This window comes from Pomacea canaliculata, linkage group LG1 (genome assembly GCF_003073045.1).
Source record: "Pomacea canaliculata isolate SZHN2017 linkage group LG1, ASM307304v1, whole genome shotgun sequence".
NCBI lineage: Eukaryota > Metazoa > Mollusca > Gastropoda > Architaenioglossa > Ampullariidae > Pomacea > Pomacea canaliculata.
Window position 1 is genome coordinate 40,453,117 of NC_037590.1, and position 21,029 is coordinate 40,474,145.

The 21,029-nt window shown below is 36.6% G+C and overlaps 1 protein-coding gene across 1 annotated transcript; it reads left to right on the forward strand.

Annotated features, from left to right (window-relative positions):
* The first annotated feature begins 46 nt into the window (after positions 1–46).
* LOC112561364 (protein FAM13A-like) lies at positions 47–20,435 on the forward strand. The gene is made up of 27 exons (XM_025233817.1): positions 47–185; positions 1,109–1,294; positions 1,627–1,836; positions 2,271–2,451; positions 2,706–2,829; positions 3,571–3,705; positions 4,599–4,774; positions 4,982–5,032; positions 5,292–5,362; positions 8,105–8,153; positions 8,440–8,575; positions 9,166–9,221; positions 9,626–9,683; positions 10,346–10,683; positions 11,854–11,892; positions 12,054–12,116; positions 13,065–13,117; positions 13,506–13,564; positions 14,495–14,576; positions 16,134–16,288; positions 16,397–16,480; positions 16,848–16,931; positions 17,154–17,249; positions 18,407–18,618; positions 18,823–18,924; positions 19,282–19,336; positions 19,801–20,435. Exons 2-27 carry the CDS (start codon positions 1,126–1,128, stop codon positions 19,855–19,857), a joined length of 2,895 nt encoding a protein of 964 aa, XP_025089602.1. The 5' UTR covers positions 47–185; positions 1,109–1,125; the 3' UTR covers positions 19,858–20,435.
* Positions 20,436–21,029: the final 594 nt, after the last annotated feature.

Here is a 21,029-nt window from a genome sequence, read left to right on the forward strand (position 1 = left end):
GAGCTCGCCATGGTATTTGATCGCTCGATTTTGTTACTGGATGGTTTCCGAGACCTCGACCTTTCAAGAAATATTGGAAACAAACAACCCGATCTCTGTATATAAAATCCCGGTCGTGCTAAGCGATGAATTTAAGCATTTTTAAATGTTGAAATTATTGAAGCGATGATATTGCTGCTGTTCAGGTGAGTATAAAACTGTTAAAAGTGGTGCAGAGCGAGGTGTGTCAAGTTCTGTGTATATGTTAAGTGTGTTGTGTGTTGGTTATTCCATTCATTCAGTCTCCGCTTTTGTCCGTTTTAGAATATCAAATACTTGTGTCATCACGAGATTATTATAACATAATTTATAAAGAAATATATAAATCGGAAATGTAATTTAGATCTACTTTATTATTAAAGTTTTACAGACAGCACTCTGATTAAGCCATTACCAATTTAGAAGAATGCAATGCCCAATTAAAAAAGGGGGTGGGGGAGATAAAATAACACCACTAGGTTGAGCCAGAAAAATAACGTGAATTCATCCAAGTCAAACAGACAGCTAGAATAAAGGCCCACAGTAATTGCTGTCTGAAAGTGAGAAAAAACCCTCCAAAACTCAGACAGGATTAAACAGTGTTTTGCACAGTTTGAAAGCCCATAACTCCTGAAGTAAAGATGAGTCCCAGAGACCACCAGTATAGCTGTACAATTGCTTAGAGTGTATTTCAAGAATATACACATACACGGTCATTAGCAAACCAGTCAGATGTAGCATGAAGATCGTGTTATAGCCAAGTTATAAGGCAAACGCAAAAGGGAATTATTAGAATTATCTGACATTTGAAACACAAACATCCTTCATTAGCTTCCACCACTAATGATATCTGTGCATACCCTGTGATGATTTAGAATGAGGAATGGTTACTGGCTATTTTGTGGCACCTGCTGATCTATAGCTCAAGATAATAACTAGTAACTTTAGAATGCATTCTTGATGATATTATAATGAGTTAAGTTTTGTTTCCATTGTGGTTTTTCTTGTAGTTTGTAATTTTCTATTTCTTTGACAAATATGTCTTTATGAGCCAAAGGTTTTCTCCATCTCATCGGCATTGATGTTCCAGATTTGAGCAATGAGCTGATGAGCAAAATGCGCAAGTTTGTCAGCCCTCGAACAGGGCGCAAAGTCATAGAGTCACCAAATAAAACTTTTGGGGTTCCTTTAGATGAACTTTTACGTCAGTCACCAGCTGAATCTGGCACTGTACCAGCAGCTGTCAAGAGGATATGTGAACACATTTACAAACATGGTAAGCTTGAATGGCGTGCTTAATACAGTTTTGATCACCAAATCCTTTTGGAAGTTAAGTTTTCTGATCCCTAAAAATTTGCAATTTTGATCAAATACATTTGTCACATTTTTATTTAAGTAATAAAGTCCAGCTATACTGAAATGGAAAAGAAGTTTATATTTTGATTGTTTCTGATAAGGTTTTCTACCCTAGCAACGTTTCTGATAAGCATCTTTTTGAAAGAGAAATTTAGACAGATACCAGTTGTCTTTCTCAAATGCATGTCTTCCAAAACTCAGTTTTGTTCAAACTAAGCAAAGTAATGGTATGGTCTTTTTTAATTTTGCCAGGAGTTGACCAGGAAGGAATCTTCAGAGTCAGTGGTAGTGCCCGGGCTATGGATAAACTTAAGACATCATTCAATGTAACTGGCGATGCAGATCTTGAGGGAGAGCCAGATATTATGGCTGTTGCAGGATTGCTGAAACTTTTTCTTAGAGAGCTTCCAGATTCCCTTATACCAGAACATCTGACACAGGAATTTATTGCTATTGAAACAGGTGAACACTGAAAGCATTTATTTGAAAATAATTTTTTTAACATTATTTTTTCATTTATAGATAGAACACTCTAAATAATTCTACAATAAATAGAATTTATCATCAAATTACTGTAAATATCAAGTGGAGGGATCTTTTTTTACGTACTTGAATAATGTGGAGTATATTTGTATAACGGAAACATTTTTACTTAAATTTTCAAGATAGACACTTTGTAAAGTTGACCAGTCATTTACAAATATAAAAGATTTGTCAACAATTTACCCAAATTTAATTACATTGTTATGTATCTTATGTTAGATGCATTTTTTTATGCAAGTGAGGCATCCATGCTTTTATGTGGACCGAATTTTTTTTTTTCTACTTCCATGGGGTTTTTTTTCCTGCTGTCATATGTCACAGAATTAATTATAGCCTGTCATCTCATTCATTAGGAAAATCCAGTGAACAAGACTACATACTAAGACTAAGATCACGACTGCACAGCTTGCCTGAAGAGAATGGATTGCTGTTGAAGTACATAGTGTCATTTCTAGTGGCTGTTTGTCATCACCAAGCAACCAACAAAATGAGCCCTATGGCACTTGCAATTGTGTTTGGGCCAAACATTTTCAGGTGAGATGTAAGCTTGTTTATGCAACTGCGTTTTGGATTTAGACATCAGAAATATCGTTTATTTTGGCATATTAATCTTGCTTAAAAAGCTAGCGCACTTTGGTTTTAGAGAAACAGTTATCAGGTATGACCATTTTGTGGGTGAATATGTGTAAATGAAAAAGAGAGAGCATGCTTATGCATGTTTATGTATGTGTTTATTTGTTTACATATCACTTTGTCAGTTGGTTTTTATAAGAACAGGTCTGTTGCAGATGTGGTGATGGTATTTCAGGCTTGAAAGATCAGGGGACCATTAATTTGATAGTTGCTAAGTTCATCTCTAACTACACTGAGCTCTTCAGAGAAGAAGATGAGCGAGATCCTGTAGAAACATGGGTATGTAAACATGATTGTTCTTTTGTTTGTTAATTTGTTTTTTGTTTTTTTTCAACTTGTGGATTGTCTGCCTTCAGGTTAAAGTAGCCAGTAGCTCAATTATTAGCCAGAGAGCGTAAATATTAAGATTGCTACCGTCTTTAAGTTATTTGAAGTGTAGTAGAACTGAATTTATTGTCATACATCTAAATTGCATATCATTTCTTATGGTAATTTGGAAAATAAGTTTTAATGGGTGCTACATGAGAAGCAACTGCTGCAAAAATTGATTTATTTTTCTGTGGTGTTGCATCTCTTAGGGTACATTGGAAGTGGCTATTTTGGGGACAAATCTTGTGTGTATACAAAGTAAAGAAATTGTTTACAAGATATACACAAATAAGTGCCAGTTAACTTTACCTAGGCCATAAAGCTATGAAAATATTTGATCATTTCTTTGAATGATAGCCTTGGGTATTGCCAGAAAGATTGAGGTAAAAATTTGAGTTAAGACAAAATTATAACCTGACTGAGCTAAAATTCAAGTTGTTGCTCTTCTTATTGAAGTTGCATGCCTCTTGATACTGGGAAGAATGTTCAGTGTATTGTACATTTCTAAGGTTGTCTTTATATATATTATAACAAGTTCATTCTGTTACAAACTGATCAATGGTGAGATCCCAGAAAGAGATCCATCATATGATTGAGTTCTAAAATTATGTGAACTTTTTTAGAGAAAAATGTTTTCCATCTTGACCTCAGACTGCAAAAGTCAAGAAGACTCCACCACCTCGTCCACCACCACCACAGATTGTCACATTATCTCCACCACCGATTGTCACAACAACTACATCTTCAACTACTGCAGAGTTGAGACCTGTTCCATCACCCAGAAAGGTAAAGCAGAAATAAAGGGATGCCAGTGTCATTGTTCACAACCAGTTTTTTTTATCTATATTTATGTTTTATTGTGCAAAAATGATTTGCCAATGACAAGTATGGAAAACACAGTGGCAATGAGTAACAAGAGCTGAGAAAATTGTGATTCTCTTGCGGAAGACAAGTAGAAAGTATCAAAAGCGGGAAAAGGGGAGGGTAAAAAGGACTAGTATCATGTGGACTACATTAGGAGTAATGCTGAAGGAAGAGGTATGTTTTCAGTGCAGATTTGAAGGATTCAGTTGTAGGGAGGTGGTGGATATGGAAAGGGAGAGAGTTCTATTGTTTTGTTGCACAGTAACTATGCATCCTGTGACCATATGATGTTGTTCTGGTGACAGGAATAGTTAGGATATGGTCATCAGATGAAGAGCGTAGCTGTCTCACTGGGACATGGGAGAAGAGAAGTTCAGTGAAATAGTCAGGGCAGAAGCCAGCAAAGAAATTAAAACACAGCACAGACAGTTTGTACTGAATGCAAGAACAGATGTGTAGCCAGTGCAGAGAACAAAGGAGAGGAGTGGCGTGGTCCCTTTTTCTAGTTCTAAGCACCAGATATGTAGTGGAGTTCTGTACCTTTTGAAGTCTCTGAATGAAGTATGAGAGACAGCCTGTGAGCAAGGAGTTGCAGTAATCAAGCCGAGAAAGAGCAAACAGAGAGACAAGAGTGTTGGTGGCAAGTGTTGAGAGAAAGTGTCAGATGGCGCTGATCTTATGAAACTCATATGACACGACATTTTCTTATTTATTAAATAAATTAAATGGACATGAAAGGCACGTGTTGCTTAAAAAATATGGTGAAAAACATGGAATAAAAGTTTATGTAGCCATCGCCTATGTTTACATTCTAGGTCCATGGGTCTGCACAGTATGATAGCAAGCTTTATCAAGATAGTGGTTTGGAAGAGACTGAGAGTGATGCTGGTGCTGATACACCACATTGTCATGAAAGTGACCATGCCCAACAGTCACCTCACTTCAGTGATGATGAAACGAATGGAAGGTTATCACCTTTCGTCCTTGAAAGGTCAGCTGGCATCTGAAAAATATATACCTAACCCTAACCATCTGCTTTGAAGAGAAGAAAATTATGTCAGAAAATAATTTGCAGGTTTTATAGTTCATTTAAAAGTTTGTTATTCATTATTTGCATCATTGTATTCATTTTTAAGACTGAATGGTCTTTTTTGTAGACCACGTAATATAAACTTTAATCATAATTTGCTTATTTCAGTGAAAGTCACAGCATTATTGAGTCACCAATGGCTACAGCAAGAACTTCAGAGTAAGTTATTTTGATATTTTGTCCTTGGTTTGGTACTGGTTCTTTGCTTCTTTTCTCTGTCATTATCCCTCTAAACGCTAATGGTTTTGGCCAGTCACTATATCTAATAACAGTCTTGTAACAGTAATGCTGGGTCAAAATTTAATGAAAATACCCCATTTACAACCAGTCTCATTAAGATGTGTCTACGAAAAAGATATATTACTTCTTGGGTTTAGGGTAAATGCAGATTTTGAGCCAAACAAAAATCTTTCTGCAGACTTGTTCAGAGAACCATCTGTGATGCCATCTCAGACCGACTGTTTGGGGATGAATTAGGGATAGGACAAGGTAAGAAGCTTCACACGTTAGCTTGATGGTATCTTCAAAGGCCACTCCTAGCTCAAAGAGGCTATTTTAAAATTTTATTTTCATAGTTAAGAGGAAATAGTCTCCTCAGAAGCTACTTATAGTTCTGTAGATGGGACTGGCAGAGGTCAGATGGAAAGGATTTGGGGAAACAACAATGGATGACAGCCACAAGCTGTGAGAGGATACCAGACATGAGTATGGAGTCGTCATCAGCTGTACATCCGATCTCCATACGTATGCAGCTAAGCCCCACAACGTCACCATTGTCCATCCAAGTATACACTCCAAGTTCCACGCATGGAGACCATGAAGTGGAAGAGTTTTACCAACAACTAGATAAGGTTGTGAAAGCAGTTTTGTTGTACTTGTTGACTTGAATGCCAAGGTCGACCCAAACGCTTGCCAGCAATGGGCAGGAAAGTTGGGCAAATTTGGCCTTGGCAAAACTGACAGGGCTATCAGACTCCTAGAATTTGCTCAGTGCCAAAGATGCACCTTAGCCAACACCTTACACCCCCACAAGAAATCAAGGATGGCCACGTGGCACTCACCAGATGGATTGGTCTATAATCAAATCAACTACAGTCAAATCTCGCTACTATTCCACCCCGCTACTATGCCACTCTCGGTATTATGCCACTTTTGCTCGGTCCCGACTATAAATTCAATGCAAAATAAATTTACTATGCCACCTCCTGCTCTCGCTACTATGCCACTTTTTTGTGACTGTTAAAAGATACTGTCAACAGATACAGTGAACCTTGCAGACCTACCAGTCCTACAGGAAGAAGCCGAAAGAGCTGTACATAGTCTGAAGGGCAAAAAGTCACCAGGCGTCAGTAATGCGCTAGCTGAGCTGCTCCAGCAGGGTGAGGAACTGCAAAAGCCCTGACTGTCTTGTGCCAAAGAGTCTGGGAACAAAAAGAATGGATGCAGTCATCAATCATACCCTTCCCAAAAAAGAAACATCAAACAATGCCAGAACTACAGAAACTTAAACCTTATCAACCACCCAAGCAAATTCATGCTGAAGGTCATAAAGAATATCATCAGAACCACCGCAGAAAAGCTGCTATCAGAAGAACAGGCTGGATTTAGACCACGTAGAAGCACAGTCGAGCAGATCTTCAACTGTCGCATTCTTTTCAGCAGATTCATCAGAACCTCTACTACAACTTCATTGACTTAAAAAGGCATTTGACAGAGTCTGACATGAGGGGCTATGGCATGTGATGCAAAAATTTAACATCAAAGAAAGCTGCATTCAAGTCATCGAAGTACTGTACAATAGATCAACAAGTACAGCAATGCTGAACAACCAAATAGAAGCTTACTTTTGTACCATAGTAAGAGAAGTCAAGAATGCCCCCCATCACCGGTGCTGTTAAATATTTTCTTAGAGAACATCATGCTTGAAGCTCTCCATGACCATTATACTTTCATCTCAATTGGTTGAAGATCGATCTGCAACTTACTACGACATAGATCTGTTAGCAGGTATGAACAGAGAACTGCAAGACCTCACTAATAGACTGACAGACAGTTCAAAGGCACATAGAATGGAGACCTGCTCTGAAAAGAGCAAAGTTGTGGTCAATGGCAGCAACAAAGCAGAAATCTGTTTGAACTGGGTACAGCTTGAAGAGGTATTAAGCAGCTTCAGATGCTTGGGATCCATCTTCTTCAAGGACAGCAGCTCCACACCAGACACCCTCATCGGGATCATGACAGCAACAGTGGCAATGGCTAGACTACAATGACAATGAACAACTTTATTTATCCCAGTGGGTAATTTGAATATGGGAAGGTGCTCTAGTCACAAAAGTAAAAGTTACAAATAAAAATAAGAAATAAAAGTTTGTTGCAAGGTGCAGCATTAAAAAAGATATCAACAGTGAAAAATATGAGCAAATGAAAAGAAATAGTTATGGGCAAGTGACAATTATATATATAACAAATAAACTAACATCAAGGATATTCATGTGCACACCTGCGACACACACACACCACTGACATTCATCTGAGGTTGAGCAAGTGACTAGATAGGATCTGGCATAGTCATAAGATAAGTACAAGCTATACAAATCTCTGGTAGTGCTGATCCAGCTTTACGGATGCGACACATGGACTCTGCTCAGTGAAACGGAAAGAAGAATTCTGACATTCAAGAACAAGTGCTTGAGGAGGCTGCTCCGGATCTCATACAAAGAACATAGAACCAATGATTTTGTACAAAACAAGATTGCCGCACTCATAGGACACCAGGAACATCTACTTTCAACAGTCAAGCAATGTAAGCTGATTTTCTTTGTTCATGTGACCCGGCATGACACCTTGTCAAAGACTATCCTTCAAGGCATCTTGGAGGGAAGCCAATGTTGTGGTGGCCAGAGAAAGAACTGGCTTACAAACGCCAAAGACTGGAATGGTCGTCCTTTACAGGACCTGCTCACTATCACCCAGAATAGACAAGAGTGGCAGACCCTGTCAGTTGATGCATCTATCCAAGTGCTTCCTTCAACGACAGGTGCCGGTCAAGGGACGACTGACTGATAGTTCTCAAAATATAATAGATTTCCCATTTTATAGGATTGGCATATTGTGTTTGTGTAGACCTGGTGGATATAATTCTTCCTAAAAACAACTAAAAGCAGGTGGTCTTAATGACAAGCTCTTATTACATCCTGCAGCAGAAAATGACATATTTATTCTTGTTTTCAGCCTCCCTTCTTCCAGCAAGGTCTCCAGAAACTGTAACCAGTGAACGCAAGTAAGAATAATTTTCTGCTCTTATGTTTTAGAAAATTAGTAGTAAAAAGAAAGATTGACCTTTCAAATACTGCATTTCAATAGAGGTAATGTGGTCAGTGACAGTCAGGATTCGATCATATGTCTCATGCATTTATTACAATCATCAGTGTTCCTTCATGTCCATTGTAAATGACAGCATTTTTTTGTTCTGGTTCACTCTCATGAAACTGACAGGCTTGTTTTTTGATGTTGGATATTTCTCCTTCTTATACAGTTCATCAGCATCTAATATTCCTTCATTTCAGACTGGAAGATCTAGTGACATCTGTCCGTGCCAAAGTGGAAATGTATGAGAGGAAAAACAGCTTGTCAGATTACAGCACATCAGAGTCATCCTCTAATCTTCCTCAGAATGGTCATGTTGGAAATGGTCATGCAAAGGTATGCTTGCCTTCACTGAGCTTACTTTAAAAATCTACTTATTATGTTATTCTTTTACTGCTGACTTTGTATAAATATTTAAAGGAACTAGTATTAAATATTGGAGGGAATATTTTTCAAGGCAACTTCTCTTTTTCTAAAGATCCCTGATGAAGCATTTGCTATGACTACATTTTGAGTTGGTGTTGTTTCTGAGAATATTTTTGCTATTAATTTTACATCAGGATGTGGTGTGGACATCATACTTCTTGTCATATTAGTCTGGATTGATATGAAAATATTTATTTGCATTATGCAGTTTGGCTGCAGTTTCGAAGTATTTGTTTATGATATTAGGATTAGGCAGAACAGAAAAGATTAAAGATAAAAGAAAATAACAGAACATAATGAAGAAATTGTTATCCTTGGAATTAATTTCTTCAGAAAAAAGAAAATGCTGGTATTTGCTTGCTTGCTTGTGCCTGCTGCTTGGAATTTGGATATGATTTTGTATCAGTTGTAAACAATTGTAGGAGAAAATCAGTCATGATGCTCAGTTAAATTTTAATGATTTAGTTATACCTATGTAATGAGAGTGGTTTACATTTCAGCAGTCTAAGGCAGATTTCCAAGAACAAGTCAAGGCTGGTGGAGACTTTGATCAGGAGTATGATAATTCTTGTTCAATATGACTAGAGATAATAATGATTGGCTTGGTATCCAGACTCCTAAATGAAAAAAAATTTTCACAATTGTTTCTTTCAATAGTTCTTCAGTATCTATTGTGTGCAGCTTTTTCCTTATTAGTAGCACATTTCTAGTATTAGTAGTGCACTGTTGCCTCATCAGGGAAATTCATCTAAGTGTTATACGACTGTAAGGCCTTACTATAAACAAATTAATATCAGTTATTTATTTTTTTATCATCTTTCATTTCATTTCTGAAATTCAAGAAAAATAATCTTGTATTTGTAACTGAACAAAATGTAAACTTAATCATTGCAATTGCTTTTATGTCGTTCTTAAATTAATTTTATGCAAAGATATATGTATGGGTGTTTTTTTTTTCAGAAATTCTTCAGAGATGGCATTTGATGACCTTGATAGGGATATGGATATGCACAGCAAAGTGAGAGTTAAATAGTTACATTTTTCTTTGAAGCAAGTGAATTAGTTGTGATGCTGCATTTTCACTTCACTGGCTATGCAGTAGAAATCGATGTCAAGCAAACATGTTGGTAGTGAGTTTTGAAAAGAGTATGATGTTATTGACTGTTTATAGCCTTTTATTGTTAAGATGTTTTTACTCATTATAAGGTGCCAACATCAGTGTTCATTTGCCAGCTTGTGTGCAGTTAATGCTGATGTAAAATTTGCTTATAGACAGTACTTGTGTTTATTACTGATGGCCTTAGAACCAAAAATCATCAATGTTTTATGGGACTAGTCACATATTGTCCTTGTAAGTTACCTTGCTTATAAACAACTCAGAAATAAGTATGGTAACTGAATATTTGAAATTATAATCCGAAGTATTTAGATTGATTTTTGGTGGTTTAAACTATGTAGAGGAACTATTTGCCATTGTCTGCTGGGTCAGAATCTTGTTTGTATATATTTAGCAGGAGGTTGACTAGCGGCTTGGGTTACAATGATTAGTGCATGGGCTGTACATTACCATAAATTATTTTTCTCTAAAAGTACCAAAAGCTTCTCACCCCTCTCCACATTTAGATTCTTATGAATGATAGCAATATCTCCAGTTCTAATCCCTGCTCTTTAAACACATAGGTGAAAAATATCAGTGATTCAGCAAAATTTCACTGGAGCACACAGGAAAACAAAAACATGGATGGTGAACTGACTGAACTTCTGGAAGAGACTGCGATTGTTGTGACTCATGGAGGCTTCGCGACACACAGCTGGCGAATGTCCAGTGAGAAAGACAATAAAGAGGATATAAATCATAACCAGACATCGCTGCTCATCTTTGAACCTTCCTTGGGAAGAGGCCAAAGTAATATACAGGAAGCAGATGAAAGAGACGGTCTATCATCACCTCAGCCGTCTCCACTCAGCAAACACAAACCATTCATCCCACCTCTTGATCTGTCTATTTGCATGAACATGTAGATGGTTCAGGTAAAAATTCTTTGAATTTTAAGAAAGTTTACATATTCTGGGTAACATTTTTGTGTATATCATTCTTACGGATATCACACATTTAATTTTTGTATCTTCATTGAACTGGTGGTTCTTTTTGGTTCATTTCTGCTTCTCTAAAGTTTTTCTTATGTTGTTTGCATTAATTTATCTGAAATTTTAAAATGAAATTCATTCTTGCTGCCCCATTTTTATGAATGTCATAACACTGTCCTTGTTACCTTGACTTTAACATTGTTACCTTGGATGCTTATGTTGAAAACCCACAATAAATGACAATAAAGGTTAAACAAACCTGAATTATAATTTAAGGTCAAAATATGCTAAAATCATTTTTTTATGAGCATCCATCTTGATACACCACATGTTTGCAAATCCCAAAGAAATTAGATGTGGCCAATAAACTTTCCAAAAATATTTCTCAACGCAGTGCAGTGTTACATAAGCAGAAAGATCAGGATCAAGCATTGTGATAAAGTTTAGTAGAGGTAGAAAATGCTGAAGATTTTTGAACCAATCAGTATGAAAGTTGCCATCTGCAGTCAGAAATATCTTCTGCAACATTTATTTTGGGGGTTATTTAGTAAAGATGCTTCCTGGTGATCTTGATATTCTTTGATTTAGTATCAGCTTGTGCGTCTTCATCTTTGCATACATCTCCCATTGTTACTGGTTAAAGGAGTCTGATTCAGAATTGTAAAGCTTAAGATGTGTAGAGCAACATCCCTTTATGCATTGATTATTTTTGTATAAAATTCATGCATTTTAGGCAACATGCAAAGCAGTCTGACACATTGTTACAAAACAAATCAGTTTAATGTAAGGGAATTTATGTAACACACCCAGAGAGTTAATGCATCAATACATTTTGTGATTTGTCATTTGGATATTTTTATAATAATAAATGCATGATTTGTATAGCACATACTCATGCTTGTAAGGAGTGAGCTCTTAGTACTCAAAACAAGAACCAGACATGGATATGTGGATTTGATTTATCATTGTATTAGAGCTATTATTAGTCTGTGCATTTGGTTTTCACTTGTCCTCAATTCGTGCAGCTCCCATTCTTGCCAGCAATGCACGTGCATGGGACAAAAAACTGCAGAAATCTCCTTTGGATGAGATCAAGGCAGTGCCCTCACCCAGAGTCAGCAAGCTAAAAAAAGAAATGGGTGAATACTATTCATCATATTTTTTTTACTGCTGTTTATAATCATAAATATAATCATCTTGGTTCTTCTTGTAACTTACTTCTTGTAATATATTACCATGATGTTTTTATTTGATTACTGGCAGACTGATGGCATGTATTGTGATATTGTGATTCTTTCAGAGAGGCCAGCAACACAGATGTTCCACCATCACCCCCTAAACACCAAGACCAGTATCCTAAATAGTAAGCTTTTTATACTAATCAGAATATTTCCGATTTATGTTTTTGTATTGTGTAGGGTGAATTTGGATAATTTTATTTGAAAAAACTCAGAAATTTTAATAACTGATTAGATGATAGCAAAAAGTAAGGACTATTCTCCCACTAGCCATTTTCCATCAACACAACTGAGAGACTGAATGCTGTATCTTGGAAAGTCTTTGATGACTAGTAGCAAACTTATGTTAAATGGCTGCAAGATGGAAGCTCTGCTTTTTCAACCATGTTATTCCATTAAGTCAGTTCCCTTGCCATCATCAATCTGACTTGGGAACTCCTAATATCCACTTCACATCTTCCTGTAATTTTGACTACATCGTATTGAATACCTTCATGGTCAGAGAGAAAAAAAGTAGTTTCTTATTTACTAGTTCTTTCCAGACTTAATTATGCCAACTCTCTCATCAATGGCTGTCCTCAATACATGATTGACAAAGTACAGAGCGTTCAGAACTTTGTAGCATGCCTTGCTCTCAAGTCAAGAAAGTGTAATCATGTAGTGTGTGTGTGTGAGAGAGAGTATTAAAGGTCAAAGTAAAAAGTTCCTTATCAATTTCTGTGTCTGTATTATGCCTAGCTTCTTAGCCTGGTATTCTGAGGCATGGAGAATCTGGCCACATGCTGGAATTCTGTGCTATACAAGAATCTTTATTATCATTGCTAATATTATTACTGTTATTTGTTTCAAATTTTGTTACAGTAGTAATATAGATTGCTTGCAGAAATGTACTGTTTTAGTGCATTTTATGTGTTCATAAGTAAATGAGTTTTTTTTAAAAAAAAAACACCATGGTTGTATATTATCTTATACAGGTTAAACATGTAAAAGGGAGGTTCTTGGATCTACCAACAAATTTGTAGAAAAAAATTTAGACTATATAGGCATAAATTCTTTAATCTTTTGCATTGCAGCATGGATGATGAGTTTAGTCATCGACTGAAACAGATGACAAAACGAATACAAGGTAAAGACTTGTTAATAATTATGAATCAGACTTTTTTCAGTTTCATCTGAAACAAATTGGGGTTTATAAGTGGGAATCATTTACATGTACCTGTTAAAATTCATTACATATGCTGCTTTTGGAAATATGGACGTTATGCAGCCATGTATACCATGGACATATATTGCATCATAAAAATGTTTCTTAAAATGCTGAAGATGCTCTTCCTCAAGTTTTGCAAACTTGATGGAATGGAAGAACGTCAGTGTGTACAAGTTTTGAACTGCTGCTAGTACAGTTAAAAGACAAAAAAGTAATAAAATTTATTTTGACTGGGAAAAAAAGGCAATGAGGGATTTGTTTGGCAGGTTAATAAATTTAATCTCATGATTTTTTTTCACCTTAACAGTTTTAAAGAAAAAAATCAAAAACTTTGAAGAGGAGTTCGAGGAAGTTCATGGCTACAAAGTGAGTAGTGAAAACGGTAGTAACTTTGTAAGTTCATTTAGGAAAGACATAAGTTGCATCAAATCACACCTGAATCAAATAACATGATCAACAACAGACCTAATACAGTTTAATACTAATGACTTCTATAACACCTTTCTCCACCATTAAGGTGAACTCAGACTGCTTTACACAAAGAAAATTGCATATGCATGATAAATGCTAACACCATACAGTTGTCAATTCTAGAATTGAGGAAGTACGAGGAACTGACTCACAGTGGTGGAGTAAGCTGACATAGGTTTTGTTCCATTATTCATATCTAGCAGCATCTGAGTATTAGGCATGTCTATAAAGGGTGCCTGTTCACTGGCCAGCTTGAAGGCCAAGATGCCCGCACTGTAAATGTCAGGTTTAGTATTGTATCCAGCCAGATTCTTTTGTTCAAGAATGTCTGGACTGAACCACTGGAGGCAATCAACAGCATGTTGGGGATAGTCATAGACTGTTCACAGGCGCTGGCCTCCTATGATTGTGGAGAGAGTTGTGGAGGTCAGTGAGAAACACCTGTCCGCTAGCTGATATTAAAGCATAGCTAGCCTTCATGCCCCAGTGCTATGAAAGTATTGTAGAGCATGCAGTACATTCCGCAAGATATATATGTGACCATTAGCTCTGGCAGTCCTGCTGTGAAATAGGCATGCAGCAGTCAGCAAGAACCATAGTCCATAACAGGCATGACTGTCCGCAGTTCATGGCGATGGACAAAGCTACAGTAATGTGGGAGAATATTTATCTGGAAAAGAAGTTTCACTACTAGAAAGGTGAATGCTGTTTGCTGAATCTTTCTGTATTACAACACATGTAGTTTTATGTCTGGTCTGCCAAGTGTAGGTCACATTTTTCCATTGGGCTAGAGAGTATAAAATTGTGAGTTTTTTTTATCTGCAGCCATCTCAAGGAGAAAAAGCAGCAAGGCCTGAAATAAAAAAGTATGTGACTGAGCTGTCACGGACTAGAAAAGACATTAAAAGTAAGTTCTCCAACTTAATTGTTTTCTTTTCGAACATTGTTTATCTTTCCTTTACTACAGCATAATCTCCCTATCAAGACTTGCTTAAATCCACCAAAATCAGGTTGTAACAGAAGGGGTAAAATTAGGGAAATCAACCAGTCTGCTTTCATTCCACAAACCATGAACTCAGACACCTATAAATTCAAGCTCAACGCTAAAAATAAAGCTCTTAAAATCATATAGTGCTTTTCTTTGTTGTTTTAACTCTCACTCAATCATGCGTACATATGTTGCCATTTCTATTCTTGATTGAAGATTTGTAGGGGAACTAACTCTCCAGATAAAGGTCATTAGTGAAGCACAGTGGACTGATGTGCGCTGATAAACAAAGAGACAACAGTGACTGGGCCTAGTCATTTTGATCAAAAACCATATCACCTCCGGCCTGAGTCGAATTGACCTTGCCATGACCATATTCGCCCATGTAAGACCACATCGTCCAACATCAAAAGTGGCATCACTCTAGGCCCAGGCTAAATGAATTTCCCAGCAGCAACAGCTGTGTGATGCTTACTGAACATCTGCATTTACATTTAAATTTAAGAATAAATGACAACTATGCTTAGGTGTATGGGGAAGTAGTATTTTGTTCTGAGCAAATTATACTGATTATAAATATTAGCCCTTAAATTTTGATGAATTGGAAAGAGGGAGATTGTATGTGTGTGTTTGTAGTTTTTTCAAAGCTTTGTAAATAATTTCACCCTAATTTGTCAATAGGAAGTGACACTAAGTCCATACAGTATCTCTACCGTGTTTATCGAATACTGGTGTCACTACCCTTTACATTTGCTATGGTTTTGTTGGCATTCACAGTTGGATGCATATCACAAATTCCTTTCAGCTCTCTCAAAGGTCTTTCTGTGAAGATGCACACCTCACCTTCTCGAATTCAGGGCTGCATGAAACAAAATGTGTGGTATAGTAAGGTTGACTGGTGTCCCTTACTAGGTTTTATTTATCCCTCTTCATCCTCCTGTGTTCATATTTTCACTCACCCACTATCATAATCTGTGAACAACATACACTGCCTTGTGCTCAGGCTCTTTACTGAATGTATATTCAGCTTTAATATTATAACCTCAGAATAACCAGGCAATAAATCTTGCACCATTTACCCAGCAAACTATATCACATCAGTAGCCGTTCTCTCAAGTGTCTGCTACATACTTTTTGTGTTCTCTTGAGGAAATAGAAATGTGCATTATCAGTTCTACCTTTGTTATATATAACACTCTCTTATGCTAGCCAAGGTTTAACAATCTTGGATATGTAACCAGATGTATTCCATAACTAATGATACATTTCACAAGAAATGTTACATTTGAATTACAGTGGCATGTTTGTATGGATGAGAGAATATAAGTGCACATAAACTTTGGTATTTTAATTGTCACAGTTGAGTTACTCAATTTCTTAGTTGATACTGCTAAAGTACACTTACTTTTCTGTCATTGTGGACATTCTTAAGCCTTCTACTGAACATCTGTTTATATATAAACCATCAACTTTCAGGACTGCGTGAAGACTGTGAACAAGGGAACCGCAGTCGGCATGGAAGTGGGGCCTCTTCATCGGGAGATTCACCTAAAGTAGAAGAGACTTTGAAAGTTATTCTTGTAGCTCTCAAAGAGAAGCGGCAGGATGCCTCCAGACCAGAAGACATTACTGTGAGTACAGTTTTGTTCTGTTTTTACTTTAGATATTGTTTAAAGGTGACATTAAAAAAAAATAGTTATCCTTCAGTGCTTCAGTATTGACACATTTGTTGGTTTCAGCTGATGTCACGGGACCAGGTGCAGGAGGAAAAATTAGCTATACAGAAGGCCCTACTTCACTTTGAGGGACTACATGGGAGACCAGTAAGTATATCAAAATCATTACAGAGTGATTCGGTAAATTTGTGATGGTGGACAAGGGATGATCTCTACTTTTTTCTTTTGATAATATGGAAAAGCAGATAACAGAGTGTCAGATCATCATCGTCTGAAGATAAAGGTGCTTAAATGAACTGTTCTGATACAGGTGTGGTGTCTCAGTCTCTAATACCTCACTCCCCACTCATAAAAACGTTGTGGGATTGCTTTTACCTTTTGAAAATATGCCACAAATGATTTTACACAAAATACACACTTGATTGATTTTGGTACGACCTCCTTTTTGTTAGTCAGAAAGTGATCTATTAGACTTATGAGCCTGCTGCTTCAGTATGTTTTGGTATCTGTACAGACATCAAAGGAAGATAAAGATTTGATGAGACCTCTCTATGATAGATATCGTCTAATCAAGAGACTCCTTGCCAAGCCAATGTCTGTGAGTGATCTTTAAAAACTAGACTTGTTTTTATGTCTCGTTTTTCTTTGTGCAGAAAGTAAATGTATTATAAAAATGTGCTTGAGTATATGTTAATGTTCTGTCTCATATTTACAATTTTGAGAGTGTGTGATTGTGTGTGCATTGATATTTTGTGGACACTTATCCATGGCTTTTTTTTTTTTTTTTTTTTTTTTTTTAATTTTTTTTTTTTTTTGACAGCCCCGGAACTCTTTAGATCTGCCTACTGTGCCAGAAGACGGGTTGATAGAAATTCCGACTGGTTCAGCCATGGCTGCTATTGCTGGAACTGCTTTTGTGAGTTCTGTGGATTCATGTGGAAGTCTTCACAGTAGTAGTCTTTACAACAGTGGATATGTTCATGCAGTTTAGTGTATGCGTATGTGTTATGTATTTCGTGTGTGAGAGAGAAAGAAAGACCCATCTTTCCAGAGGACAAAGTTGATGGTTAGGGTTAGAGTTATTTTATTTTACATGTTAGGGTTATGGCTTTGAAAGTCCCATGGGTTAGGTCAGGAGAACCTTATATTCAGTTTTTGATGCATTTCTTGTGAAGATGAATGATTTTCTTGTAAAAGTTCAGAGAGAAGCGATAAGGTGCATGAACTGGAGACTGCCCACATATTGTTATATATGAAAAAAATTTGTAGTTCTTGTGGAAACTGGAGACTGCTTCTGGTTTACATGTATTTTTGACAAGTGCCTTCCCAGCTTTCAGTAAGCACATATGTGTTTTGAGACATGTGGGGAAGGTAATTTAGTACTTAAAGAAGAGATAATGTCAGACCATTAAAGACTTTTCATATACAGCTCTCTCCCTCCAACGACATTTAAGTATCAAACTGCTCCATAAGCTATCATCCCACCCCCACTGAGAATGATTCCTGTTATTTTAGTATTCTGTCCTTAAAGTAATGGTTAATGACCATTGTCTTGTGGTCTATGTGAACTAAAATTGTCAGTTCAATTTTCTGATAGCCTATGAACATTGAAAATATAAGGATATTGTGAAATGTGGCTTTGAAGGGTTTTGATATTCATGGAATAGTGAAAGATTTGGCTGCAGATGTGGTCAGGCTTGGGGTTTCTGGAGTTTTTTCCCCATGATGCCCATTACATCAGCTTAATTTTTTTGTGTTGTAATCTATTTTTGAAGAGGCTATTTGCATGTTGTCTATTATCGTTGTGTTGTGAAGAAAGTGGTCAGGTCACCTTACTTCCCTTTCCATATGCTGCCTCAATTAATTAGAGATAGTGATTGGTGCTTATTAATATCTGATAGGGCCTTTTGATTCTTTCTTGTGTCATTGTTTAAAAAAAGGGGGGGATTTTCAATACTACAGAGTGATATACTGGTCCCCAGAGAATTTGAGATTTTGACTAATTAGGCCTTTACTGCTTGGATTGATTTAGTTTCATTAATGTCAAGAATTTTTTTTTTTAATTTTCCACAGAAAAAGACCATTCTCATACCAACAGCGGAATTGGAAGAAGAGAGGTTTGAAACTGTAGACTTTGCAATCACGAGAGATTTATCCGACTTTAGATTCACAGGTTTCCATGAAGTTCCCACTCATGTGGGCAGTGTGTTTCCGAAGGTGCGAAAGAAAAATGATGTTGATACTGGCCAGGAGTCATCAGAGTCTTTTCTCCATGAGCTGAACATGTGAGTAACTTCACTGGTGATATTTTTTATTTCATGTATTTCATGTAGTTTGTTAATATTCAGCAAAATATGAGTTGGAGAGCTAAGTGGCAATATAAGAGTGCTAAGAGTGTGAGTATGCATTTACAAATTTTGCATTTATTGTTATTGTTATAACAAGATCAGATGCATGATTTTAGTCCTAGAAGAGTGCTTTTTATGCAGTTACCAGCTTCATGAAGAACTGGAGCAGTCTAAGGCAGAAAAGAAACAGCTACGACATCATCTGCGGGAGTTTGAGAAGAGTTTTCAAGAAAAGCATGGACGGTGAGTGTGAAATTACATGGGTCTACCTTAATCCTCTTCCAGCCTCTGATAAGTGAGGGTGAGGGTCAGTCAGCATGGAAGGTCAGTTTGACATTACATTATTTTTTCAACATGGGTGTCAGGAGGAGGTATTAGTACATCTTAGCAGCTGTTGGAAGAATTTGCTGGGTCATAATCATTAGAGTCTTGACTATGAGGGTGGTTTCACTGTGAACTACAATTGATATATTTGATGACTATTTTGGAGGTTTGTTGAGAAATACACAATAATTGAATGAGGGAGGGAAAGAAGGAGTGTGAGTGATTAGTTGATTTCCTTAGGAGCTGTTAAGGCTTTTTTTTTTTTTGCTGTTTTAGAAAAGTTCAGAAGGAAGACAGATCACCCATGCAAGAGAGCTACTCAAGATACAAGGTATCTTGTGCTTTTTTTTAAAGAAAAAGGCATCATGTCACTTAAAGTGCACTTAAAGACTAAAAGTAATTCCTTTAAAATCAGAAAATTCTTGCAGCAAATTGTTGTTCTGTCCTTTTTAAAAAAAAAAATTTATGTCCCGTTTTATAGGTGTTCTAGCATGACATCACTTTTGATTATACATGAAACATTTTATGGCTGCCTACACTTGCTGATGCAAGATGAATTAGGTGCATCCCTTCACGCTCATGGTTATGCATACTTATATGCACACAAACAGTTGCATGCATTCATCATGTCACACAAGGAAATTTAAAGAAAATATCTCCAATCCTTTTTTTTAAATTTTGTTTTTGGTGTTTAAATGAATGGAGACAAGGTTATTGTGGTGCCTTCTTGGGCAAGAAGATGAAGGGACATCATGATGATTCTTAAAGGATGATATTTTTTTCTGATTGTTTCAGCAAGTCAAAGCCAGATTGCGTCTTCTTGAAGCTCTGGTATTAAAGCATCAAGAATGAAGGCAACATGATAAATTGATTCTTGTTATTTTAAAGTCAGTTGCCACAAAAAGTACTAGGCTAGGTTTTTGTTTTAAATCCAGACTTAGAGAGCGGTCAAATAATTGACTAGAACAAAGTGAAAAGCCCTTTGTTTAGGAGTTAACAGTTGCCAAATTTTTTTCATGTAATGGCATTTACAGACAAAGTGGCAAAAGTGCATGAAGGAAAAGTTCCTGTAAGCTGTTAGATTCTGTTATTGGTTAGAAGGCTGTAGCATTATGGTTAGACTATTACAGTGTATCTGTGGGGTTTAGAAAGATAGAAAATGTCACTGTACACTGTTCAATGAACCCTATGATATGCTCTTGTGTGTATGTGTGTGTTTATGCAATGTGCTTATGGGTGTGTCTCTATGGATTTATGTATAGATATGTATGTGTATGCTGTTGATGCATACCATGACAGCTGTATTTGGCAACTGAACAGAAAACCTCATGTTGCTGTGAGTTACAAAATGTGTTGTTCATACGGTCGTCTTCTGTCAAGATCTACTTTGACTTCCATAAAATAATTGCAGTTGTTCCTAAGGAAGAATAGCACAATCACCCATCTTTTTTGTTGTGTGTGTATTGTATTTAAGAGACAAATGTGATGTTTGACTAGTATTTAAACAATATGCCAAAATTTTCCAAAATTTTGATTATTCTCCATGCACAACCCAACTTCCTCTCTGTGTCTAAGAGGGAGAAAAGAGAAAAATTTGTGAACATTATTCTAGTTTAACCTTTTGCCTGCCATCCTAACATATTTAATGCCTAGTCTTTTGATTAAAACTAATGTTACCTATTCTGTAAGTACAGTTCGTGAATAAGCAGTTGTTACATTTTTTTAAAATAGGTGTGTTCTTATAATGTAGGACCTTGTATTACTTTGAACTGCTGATATGTGATATGAGTCAGCATGACTAGTTCGCATGACTGGTTGCGAGAAATATATTTGATACAACAAACATGCACAGAGAGAGAAAGAGAGTGTGCGTGTGTGAGTGAAGTGAAGTCTGGCGTGCATTAGTACAACTATTGCACCTTACATGTATGCTGTCATTGCCTGGTCAAATAATTTTTTTTAAAGATTCTAAGTATAATGAATTATCTGTTGATCATTTTACCAGCATATATGATGGAAGGTGC